Raw genomic sequence first — 12,058 nt, forward strand, 5'->3', positions numbered from 1 at the left:
TCCTACCATCAATCCCAACATATATATATATATATATATATATATATATATGTTCATTCTGAATTTGCCCCCTCATGGCCTGTGGTGATTTGCAATTCGAAGTTGTGGTGGAAGGGAGGGAGGGTGAACAGGGTGACACAAACACAACATGGAGTCTATATAACGCTGCAACAGAGGAGATCTTCATTGGAGTTGGTGGATGTTACAGAGATGATCAAAGTAGCTCTTACTATTACTGTTTCTTCACTAGTTTTCTAACATGATGTGAAATGTTAACCTCTGTCACCTTCATTGTTTTATTTTATGATCTGTGAAACCTGCTGCGTGGAGAGGGGGGGTGCTTTGGTACAGATATTTAGAAAGAGTTCGTACAACTATCACATTCTCAGGAATTGATATCTGATGCATGGATTTCCTCACAGTTTTCATATCTAATGTTTATAAGTTCTTATCAAAGTCTGAATATATGTATAACATTAACTTCTTTAGCTCTCATTGTTACTACTTCCATGATGAACTTCCTGAACTCAAACTTACTTACTTATTGATTCTGGGATACACAGTGATATCTATAACTGGAAGAGCTGCAGGTTTGTGTTGTGGTTACCGTGACTTAATGTGATCTTTGATACACAGATTGCCGTTCGTTGTGACATTCACAGCGCTGTGTTGTTCTTCTTCAGGTTGATGGAAAACTACACGTACAACAGCGACACACTCCAGCTGGAAGGGTTAAACGTCTCAAAGGATTTTACATACCCCTTGTTTCTTTTTCTCTTCTTCTCCTACTTGTTCATAATTGTTGCAAATTTAAGCATTGTTGTTCTGGTTTTCATTGACAAAAACCTCCACCAGCCGATGTATCTCCTGTTTTGCAACCTCTCAGTTAATGACATACTAGTAAACTCTATTCTGCCCCGTTTGCTTGTAAACATGTTGCTGCCTCCATCTGAGCGCCTCATCAGTTATTATGAATGTGTGGTTCAAGCTTTCACCGTACACATGTGCAGCACCTGCTCTCACACTGTGCTCATGATTATGGCCTTTGACAGATATGTGGCCATCTGTAATCCTCTGCGCTATGCTGCCATAATGACCAACAAAATGCTGATCAAGCTCACAGTTTCTGCCTGGGGAGTGGCCTTTGTTCTGGTCGGGATTCTTCTTGGTCTGACCATACGGCTGAACCGATGTAGGACGATGATCATTAATCCTTACTGTGACAACGCCTCCCTGTTTAAACTCTCCTGTGAGAATGTGTTCATCAATAACGTGTACGGCCTCACGTTCACCGTCGTCCTGCTCTCGTCCTCTATCGGCAGCATCATCCTCACCTACTCTAAAATCACAGCGGCCTGTGTGAGGAGTAAGAACAAGTCTTTGAACAGTAAAGCCATGAAGACCTGCAGCACTCATCTGGCTGTGTATCTGATCATGTTGCTCAGTGCATTGTCTGCAATTATTCTGCATCGCTTCCCTCAGTACTCAGACTACAGAAAATTTGCTACTATTTTGTATCACATCATCCCCAGCAGCCTTAACCCCATTATTTATGGCATGCAGTCCAAAGAGATACGGAGGTTTTTATCTAAGCCCAAGAAGGTTTTGCCATCACTGTAAAGACGACTTCCAAATGTTTTGTTTGTTTTGTTGTGGGGACCTTATTTTCCTCTGAGAACAGCTTGTTTATTCACTTAAGGAAAAAATACATATTTCTGAGTTTGTATTGTTCCCTCATTATTGTTGTAAATATTAAAATTCTGAGGTTGAAGTTCTTCTCCAAAACTACATAGTGCACCATTAAAACCAAAGTTATGGACATATATTCAAGTCAAGCACAAGCAATGCACTGAACCATACGTTACAGCAAACTCATCAAGGAGTCAATGTTTTTAGCTGCATTGCTCAGAACAGGAATCCTTCCTCTGGCTCTGAAATTGGCAGAGTTAAAAATATTCAAGAGGACGACAGGTTGTGTGAATTATACGAATCAGAAGAACTTGAGATGAATCACATTTTCTTCTGTAGTGTCCTGAATATAATCCATGCTTATAAGTTGGCTACCTTTTTTCTCGGTGCATAGAAAAACAAATGCATGAATGCTGAGTAAACTTATTTGATAAACAATAATATATATATATATTGGGACCAATATTTATTTATAAAAATTAAACTCTTTGTCAAAATTTTGAACTACCAGTGATGAAATAAACCTAACTACAATTTACTCAAGTACTGTTCTTTAGTACAATTCTCAGGTACTTCACTTGAGTATTTCCATTTTCTGCTACTTTTTACTTCCTCTTCACAAAATTGATTAGATACATTTAGTGTGTTTAGTTATCAGAGCCAAAGTAACACATTTTTAAATTACTATAGTTTATCTGCAATCTGACAGAAAAATCTAAGATACATAAATAAATGCTGACTATCTGGCCGATAATCAGTCCAGCCTTATTAACTACATAAATAAAATCACATATAGTGTATTGACATGCTTCCATCATTATTATATGCTTTATTGGACTCAAAAGGATTTGTTATAGTCAATAACTCAACGTATAATTTACTTTCTTCCATCATTGCGTTTTTGGTATATAAGCGAGGAATGGTGTCCTCTAAATTGGAGTGAATCTTAACGCCCATTGACAATCAATCTGAATTTGCCCCCTCATGGCCTGTAGTGATTTTGCAATTCCTCAACAACTTAACCTTAAGCTTGGAAAAGTTTTGACTGGTCAAAAACAAGAGAAGTTGTGGTGGAAGGGAGGGAGGGGGAACAGGGTGACACAAACACAACATGGAGTCTATATAACGCTGCAACAGAGGAGATCTTCATTGGAGTTGGTGGATGTTACAGAGATGCTCAAAGTAGCTCTTACTATTACTGTTTCTTCACTAGTTTTCTAACATGATGTGAAATGTTAACCTCTGTCACCTTCATTGTTTTATTTTATGATCTGTGAAACCTGCTGCGTGGAGAGGGGGGTTGCTTTGGTACAGATATTTAGAAAGAGTTCGTACAACCATCACATTCTCAGGAATTGATATCTGATGCATGGATTTCCTCACAGTTTTCATATCTAATGTTTATAAGTTCTTATCAAAGTCTGAATATATGTATAACATTAACTTCTTTAGCTCTCATTGTTACTACTTCCATGATGAACTCCCTGAACTCAAACTTACTTACTTATTGATTCTGGGATGCACAGTGATATCTATAACTGGAAGAGCTGCAGGTTTGTGTTGTGGTTACCGTGACTTAATGTGATCTTTGATACACAGATTGCCGTTCGTTGTGACATTCACAGCGCTGTGTTGTTCTTCTTCAGGTTGATGGAAAACTACACGTACAACAGCGACACACTCCAGCTGGAAGGGTTAAATGTCTCAGAGGATTTTACATACCCCTTGTTTCTTTTTCTCTTCTTCTCCTACTTGTTCATAATTGTTGCAAATTTAAGCATTGCTGTTCTGGTTTTCATTGACAAAAACCTCCACCAGCCGATGTATCTCCTGTTTTGCAACCTCTCAGTTAATGACATACTAGGAAACTCTATTCTGCCCCGTTTGCTTGTAGACATGTTGCTGCCTCCGTCTGAGCGCCTCATCAGTTATTATGAATGTGTGGTTCAAGCTTTCACCATACACGTGTGCAATACCTGCGCTCACACTGTGCTCATGATTATGGCCTTTGACAGATATGTGGCCGTCTGTAATCCTCTGCGCTATGCTGCCATAATGACCAACAAAATGCTGATCAAGCTCACAGTTTCTGCCTGGGGAGTGGCCTTTGTTCTGGTCGGGATTCTTCTTGGTCTGACCATACGGCTGAACCGATGTAGGACGATAATAAGAGGTCTGTACTGTAGCAATGCCTCGTTGTTTAAACTCTCCTGTGAGAATGTGTTTATTAATAATATCTATGGCCTCACTTTCACTGTCGTCCTGTTCACCTCTTCTATAGGCAGCATGGTTCTCACTTACACAAATATTACAGTCGTCTGTCTGACCAGTAAGAACAAGTCTTTGAACAGTAAAGCCATGAAGACCTGCAGCACTCATCTGGCTGTGTATCTGATCATGTTGCTCAGTGCATTGTCTGTAATTATTCTGCATCGCTTCCCTCAGTACTCAGACTACAGAAAATTTGCTGCTATTTTGTATCACATCATCCCCAGCAGCCTTAACGCCATTATTTATGGCATGCAGTCCAAAGAGATACGGAAGTTTTTATCTAAGCCCAAGAAGGTTTTGCCATCACTGTAAAGACGACTTCCAAATGTTTTGTTTGTTTTGTTGTGGGGACCTTGTTTTCCTCTGAGAACAGCTTGTTTATTCACTTAAGGAAAAAATAAATATTTCTGAGTTTGTATTGTTCCCTCATTATTGTTGTAAATATTAAAATTCTGAGGTTGAAGTTCTTCTCCAAAACTACATAGTGCCCCATTAAAACCAAAGTTACGGACATATATTCAAGTCAAGCACAAGCATGGCACTGAACCATACGTTACAGCAAACTCATCAGGGAGTCAACGTTTTTAGCTGCATTGCTCAGAACAGGAATCCTTCCTCTGGCTCTGAAATTGGCAGAGTTAAAAATATTCAAGAGGACGACAGGTTGTGTGAATTATACGAATCAGAAGAACTTGAGATGAATCACATTTTCTTCTGTAGTGTCCTGAATATAATCCATGCTTATAAGTTGGCTACCTTTTTTCTCGGTGCGTTGAAAAACAAATGCATGAATGCTGAGTAAACTTATTTGATAAACAATAATATATATATATATATATATATATATATATATATATATATATATATATAACATGTGTCTTTTGTTTTTACCTTTCCATTTTAATCACACATTTAGCCTACTATTTCAACCATTCAGGCCAGAAACCAGGACTGAGTAGCCGTTTTTATACTGGACAGCAAGCCGCCAATTTGGCTGTCCTTTTTGCGGCTTTTACGCCTCGGAGGGTACACTTTTAGCCGCCTCCATTGCTATGTAAATCCAAGGCGTCGATGTGCCAGCAATTGCGTGACATGGGCGGAGGTGTCGATAACATGTGCACTGTTGTGCAACCCACAGCCGGGAGTTTTAAAAGCAGGAAACAGCTTATCACAGCAGTCAGTTCATCACTTCATCCGCGGACGTCAAGATGAGCAACTGGAAAGCCGCTGAGATCCGGGAGATGCTAACCATCACAGCCGAGAGAATCATTAACAACCAGATCACGGGGACTGTGAAAGATGGTATTTTGTATGAAAAGGTCGCCGAGGAGCTTAGCCAACGTGGCTTTCGCCGGGAGAAAAAGCAGATGTTTTACGTCACTGTCCACGCCCAATTTTGTGCTTCATGTCACGTCACATGTTTACGCCTACCCCAGTGACAGCTTTTTTGCAAAGGAGGAATATTACACCTCCGTTTCACATAGACAAGGCGGCAGATTGCAGCCTTTACCTGGCTGCAAATGTGGCGCATTTTCTATCTAAAAGGGGCTACTGATTGTTTTTCATTTAACCAGAAAGAGCTGCCAAATCACTAGCACACTCCTTAAAAAAGAGGCAGTAATTCAATTTTCAACTTGCTTCTCCCCTGATATATTCGATTTACATCAAACGCGTTGAATTAAGGGTTTATACTGATCAAATCAGACAGTGATTGTTGGAACAGTGAAAATAAAAGAAGTGTTGTCTGGTTTGAATGAAGTGTGTCATACAATAATAAAATCACTGTTTCTGCAAATGGAGTCTGGTGCATTTGGTGAGGCTGTTTGTGGTTCAACAAAAAAGGATCTTATTTTTAAAAAAGGTCCGTCTCTGGAGGGATTATTTCAATAATTTTGACAAAATCTTAGAATAACTATCTGACATTGTAAGTGAAATTGCAGTTGTCAATATGACCAGATTTATCGATATTTGGGACCAATATTTATTTATAAAAATTAAACTCTTTGTCAAAATTTTGAACTACCAGTGATGAAATAAACCTAACTACAATTTACTCAAGTACTGTTCTTTGGTGCAATTCTCAGGTACTTCACTTGAGTATTTCCATTTTCTGCTACTTTTTACTTCCTCTTCACAAAATTGATTTGATACATTTAGTGTGTTTAGTTATCAGAGCCAAAGTAACACATTTTTAAATTACTATAGTTTATCTGCAATCTGACAGAAAAATCTAAGATACATAAATAAATGCTGACTATCTGGCCGATAATCAGTCCAGCCTTATTAACTACATAAATAAAATCACATATAGTGGATTGACATGCTTCCATCATTATTATATGCTTTATTGGACTCAAAAGGATTTGTTATAGTCAATAACTCAACGTATAATTTACTTTCTTCCATCATTGCATTTTTGGTATATAAGCGAGAATGGTGTCCTCTAAATTGGAGTGAATCTGAACGCCCATTGACAATCAATCTGAATTTGCCCCCTCATGGCCTGTAGTGATTTTGCAATTCCTCAACAACTCAACCTTAAGCTTGGAAAAGTTTTGACTGGTCAAAAACAAGAGAAGTTGTGGTGGAAGGGAGGGAGGGTGAACAGGCCGACACAAACACAACATGGAGTCTATATAACGCTGCAACAGAGGAGATCTTCATTGGAGTTGGTGGATGTTACAGAGATGCTCAAAGTAGCTCTTACTATTACTGTTTCTTCACTAGTTTTCTAACATGATGTGAAATGTTAACCTCTGTCACCTTCATTGTTTTATTTTATGATCTGTGAAACCTGCTGCGTGAGCGGGGGTGCTTTGGTACAGATATTTAAAAAGAGTTCGTACAACCATCACATTCTCAGGAATTGATATCTGATGCATGGATTTCCTCACAGTTTTCATATTTAATGTTTATAAGTTCTTATCAAAGTCTGAATATATGTATAACATTAACTTCTTTAGCTCTCATTGTTACTACTTCCATAATGAACTCCCTGAACTCAAACTTGAACTTACTTACTTATTGATTCTGGGATACACAGTGATATCTATAACTGGAAGAGCTGCAGGTTTGTGTTGTGGTTACCGTGACTTAATGTGATCTTTGATACACAGATTGCCGTTCGTTGTGACATTCACAGCGCTGTGTTGTTCTTCAGGTTGATGGAAAACTACACGTACAACAGCGACACACTCCAGCTGGAAGGGTTAAACATCTCAAAGGATTTTACATACCCCTTGTTTCTTTTTCTCTTCTTCTCCTACTTGTTCATAATTGTTGCAAATTTAAGCATTGCTGTTCTGGTTTTCATTAACAAAAACCTCCACCAGCCGATGTATCTCCTGTTTTGCAACCTCTCAGTTAATGACATACTAGGAAACTCTATTCTGCCCCGTTTGCTTTTAGACATGTTGCTGCCTCCATCTGAGCGCCTCATCAGTTATTATGAATGTGTGGTTCAAGCTTTCACCGTACACATGTGCAGCACCTGCTCTCACACTGTGCTCATGATTATGGCCTTTGACAGATATGTGGCCATTTGTAATCCTCTGCGCTATGCTGCCATAATGACCAACAAAATGCTGATCAAGCTCACAGTTTCTGCCTGGGGAGTGGCCTTTGTTCTGGTCGGGATTCTTCTTGGTCTGACCATACGGCTGAACCGATGTAGGACGATAATAAGAGGTCTGTACTGTAACAACGCCTCTTTGTTCAAACTCTCCTGTGAGAATGTGTTTATTAATAATATCTATGGCCTCACTTTCACTGTCGTCCTGTTCACCTCTTCTATAGGCAGCATGGTTCTCACTTACACAAAGATTACAGCCGTCTGTCTGACCAGTAAGAACAAGTCTTTGAACAGTAAAGCCATGAAGACCTGCAGCACTCATCTGGCTGTGTATCTGATCATGTTGCTCAGTGTATTGTCTGTAATTATTCTGCATCGCTTCCCTCAGTACTCAGACTACAGAAAATTTGCTGCTATTTTGTATCACATCATCCCCAGCAGCCTTAACCCCATTATTTATGGCATGCAGTCCAAAGAGATACAGAGGTTTTTATCTAAGCCCAAGAAGGTTTTGCCATTACTGTAAAGACGACTTCCAAATGTTTTGTTTGTTTTGTTGTGGGGACCTTATTTTCCTCTGAGAACAGCTTGTTTATTCACTTAAGGAAAAAATAAATATTTCTGAGTTTGTATTGTTCCCTCATTATTGTTGTAAATATTAAAATTCTGAGGTTGAAGTTCTTCTCCAAAACTACATAGTGCCCCATTAAAACCAAAGTTACGGACATATATTCAAGTCAAGCACAAGCATGGCACTGAACCATACGTTACAGCAAACTCATCAAGGAGTCAACGTTTTTAGCTGCATTGCTCAGAACAGGAATCCTTCCTCTGGCTCTGAAATTGGCAAAGTTAAAAATATTCAAGAGGACGACAAGTTGTGTGAATTATACGAATCGGAAGAACTTGAGATGAATCACATTTTCTTCTGTAGTGTCCTGAATATAATCCATGCTTATAAGTTGGCTACCTTTTTTCTCGGTGCATAGAAAAACAAATGCATGAATGCTGAGTAAACTTATTTGATACACAATAATATATATAGACCGGAGGGTGTGTTCCAACTACCGGGGGATCACACTCCTCAGCCTCCCTGGTAAAGTCTATTCCAGGGTACTGGAGAGGAGAATTCGGCCGATAGTCGAACCTCGGATTCAGGAGGAACAATGCGGTTTTCGTCCTGGCCGTGGAACACTGGACCAGCTCTATACCCTCAGCAGGGTGCTGGAGGGTTCATGGGAGTTTGCCCAACCAGTCCACATGTGTTTTGTGGACTTGGAGAAGGCATTCGACCGTGTCCCTCGTGGCATTCTGTGGGGGGTGCTTCGGGAGTACGGGGTCGGGGGCCCTCTACTAAGGGCTGTACGGTCCCTGTACGACCGGAGCAGGAGCTTGGTTCGCATTGCCGGCAGTAAGTCAGACCTGTTTCCAGTACATGTTGGACTCCGGCAGGGCTGCCCTTTGTCACCGGTTCTGTTCATTATTTTTATGGACAGAATTTCTAGGCGCAGTCATGGGCCGGAGGGGATCTGGTTCGGGAGCCACCGGATTTCATCCCTGCTTTTCGCAGATGATGTTGTCTTGTTGGCTCCTTCGAGCCGGGACCTCCAGCATGTCCTGGGGCGGTTTGCAGCCGAGTGTGATGCAGCTGGGATGAGAATCAGCACCTCCAAGTCTGAGGCCATGGTTCTCGACCGGAAAAAGGTGGCTTGTTCCCTCCAGGTTGGGGGAGAGTTCCTGCCTCAAGTGGAGGAGTTCAAGTATCTCGGGGTCTTGTTCACGAGTGAGGGAAGGATGGAGCATGAGATTGACAGGCGGATCGGTGCGGCGGCCGCAGTAATGCGGTCATTATATCGGTCTGTCGTGGTGAAGAGAGAGCTGAGCCGAAAGGCGAAGCTCTCGATTTACCGGTCAGTCTACGTTCCTACCCTCACCTATGGTCATGAACTTTGGGTCGTGACCGAAAGAATAAGATCCCGGATACAAGCGGCCGAAATGAGTTTCCTCCGCAGGGTGGCAGGGCGCTCCCTTAGAGATAGGGTGAGGAGCTCTGTCACACGGGAGGAGCTCGGAGTAGAACCGCTGCTCCTCCACATAGAGAGGAGCCAGCTGAGGTGGCTCGGGCATCTGTATCGGATGCCCCCTGGACGCCTCCCTCGGGAGGTGTTCCAGGCATGCCCCACCGGGAGGAGGAGACCCCGAGGAAGACCCAGGACACGCTGGAGTGACTATGTCGCCCGGCTGGCCTGGGAACGCCTTGGGATCCTCCCGGAGGAGCTGGAGGAAGTGTCCGGGGAGAGGGAAGTCTGGGTGTCCCTGCTCAGGCAGCTGCCCCCGCGACCCGGCCCCGGATAAGCGGCAGAAAATGGATGGATGGATGGATGGATAATATATATATATATATATATGTGTGCGTGTGTGTGTGTGTATATATATATATAACATGTGTCTTTTGTTTTTACCTTTCCAATTTTATCACACATTTAGCTAACTATTTCAACCATTCAGGCCAGAAACCAGGACTGAGTAGCCGTTTTTATACTGGACAGCAAGCCGCCAATTTGGCTGTCCTTTCTGCGGCTTTTACACCTCGGAGGGTACACTTTTAGCCGCCTCCATTGCTATGTAAATCCAAGGCGTCGATGTGCCAGCAATTGCGTGACATGGGCGGAGGTGTCAATAATGTGTACACTGTTGTGCAACCCACAGCCGGGAGTTTTAAAAGCAGGAAACATCTTATCACAGCAGTCAGTTCATCACTTCATCCGCGGACGTCAAGATGAGCAACTGGAAAGCCGCTGAGATCCGGGAGATGCAAACCATCACAGCCGAGAGAATCATTAACAACCAGATCACGGGGACTGTGAAAGATGGTATTTTGTATGAAAAGGTCGCCGAGGAGCTTAGCCAACGTGGCTTTCGCCGGGAGAAAAAGCAGATGTTTTACGTCACTGTCCACGCCCAATGTCGTGTTTCATGTCACGTCACATGTTTACGCCTACCCCAGTGGCGGCTTTTTTGCAAAGGAGGAATATTACACCTCCGTTTCACATAGACAAGGCGGCAGATTGCAGCCTTTACCTGGCTGCAAATGTGGCGCATTTTCTATCTAAAAGGGGCTACTGATTGTTTTTCATTTAACCAGAAAGAGCTGCCAAATCACTAGCACACTCCTTAAAAAAGAGGCAGTAATTCAATTTTCAACTTGCTTCTCCCCTGATATATTCAATTCACATCAAACGCGTTGAATTAAGGGTTTATACTGATCAAATCAGACAGTGATTGTTGGAACAGTGAAAATAAAAGAAGTGTTGTCTGGTTTGAATGAAGTGTGTCATACAATAATAAAATCACTGTTTCTGCAAATGGAGTCTGGTGCATTTGGTGAGGCTGTTTGTGGTTCAACAAAAAAGGATCTTATTTTTAAAAAAGGTCGGTCTCTGGAGGGATTATTTCAATAATTTTGACAAAATCTTAGAATAACTATCTGACATTGTAAGTGAGATTGCAGTTGTCAATATGACCAGATTTATCGATATTTGGGACCAATATTTATTTATAAAAATTAAATTCTTTGTCAAAATTTTGAACTACCAGTGATGAAATAAACCTAACTACAATTTACTCAAGTACTGTTCTTTGGTACAATTCTCAGGTACTTCACTTGAGTATTTCCATTTTCTGCTACTTTTTACTTCCTCTTCACAAAATTGATTTGATACATTTAGTGTGTTTAGTTATCAGAGCCAAAGTAACACATTTTTAAATTACTATAGTTTATCTGCAATCTGACAGAAAAATCTAAGATACCGATAATTCGATAAATGCTGACTATCTGGCCAATAATCAGTCCAGCCTTATTAACTACATAAATAAAATCACATATAGTGTATTGACATGCTTCCATCATTATTATATGCTTTATTGGACTCAAAAGGATTTGTTATAGTCAATAACTCAACGTATAATTTACTTTCTTCCATCATTGCGTTTTTGGTATATAAGCGAGAATGGTGTCCTCTAAATTGGAGTGAATCTTAAAGCCCATTGACAATCGATCTGAATTTGCCCTCTCATGGCCTGTAGTGATTTTGCAATTCCTCAACAACTCAACCTTAAGCTTGGAAAAGTTTCGACTGGTTAAAAACAAGAGAAGTTGTGGTGGAAGGGAGGGAGGGTGAACGGGGTGACACAAACACAACATGGAGTCTATATAATACTGCAAAAGAGGAGATCTTCATTGGAGTTGGTGGATGTTACAGAGATGATCAAAGTAGCTCTTACTATTACTGTTTCTTCACTAGTTTTCTAACATGATGTGAAATGTTAACCTCTGTCACCTTCATTGTTTTATTTTATGATCTGTGAAACCTGCTGCGTGGAGAGGGGGGGTGCTTTGGTACAGATATTTAGAATGAGTTCGTACAACCATCACATTCTCAGGAATTAATATCTGATGCATGGATTTCCTCACAGTTTTTATATCTAATGTTTATAAGTTCTTATCAAAGTCTGAATATATGTATA

At 40.9% G+C, this 12,058-nt stretch overlaps 3 protein-coding genes across 3 annotated transcripts; all 3 read left to right on the top strand.

Moving 5' to 3' along the window:
* Window positions 1–678: 678 nt before the first annotated feature.
* Window positions 679–1,620, top strand: LOC141006686 (olfactory receptor 8G17-like). The gene has a single exon (XM_073478911.1). It carries the CDS (start codon window positions 688–690, stop codon window positions 1,618–1,620), a length of 933 nt encoding a protein of 310 aa, XP_073335012.1. The 5' UTR covers window positions 679–687.
* A 1,710-nt stretch (window positions 1,621–3,330) lies between these two features.
* On the top strand, window positions 3,331–4,272 carry LOC141006688 (olfactory receptor 8G17-like). The gene has a single exon (XM_073478912.1). The coding sequence runs from the start codon at window positions 3,340–3,342 to the stop codon at window positions 4,270–4,272; it is 933 nt and encodes a 310-aa protein (XP_073335013.1). The 5' UTR covers window positions 3,331–3,339.
* Window positions 4,273–7,121: 2,849 nt separating this feature from the next.
* On the top strand, window positions 7,122–8,057 carry LOC141006689 (olfactory receptor 8G17-like). Its single transcript, XM_073478913.1, has one exon. It carries the CDS (start codon window positions 7,125–7,127, stop codon window positions 8,055–8,057), a length of 933 nt encoding a protein of 310 aa, XP_073335014.1. The 5' UTR covers window positions 7,122–7,124.
* The last annotated feature ends 4,001 nt before the right edge of the window (window positions 8,058–12,058 follow it).

The sequence above is a fragment of the Pagrus major genome, chromosome 13, assembly GCF_040436345.1.
Source record: "Pagrus major chromosome 13, Pma_NU_1.0".
NCBI lineage: Eukaryota > Metazoa > Chordata > Actinopteri > Spariformes > Sparidae > Pagrus > Pagrus major.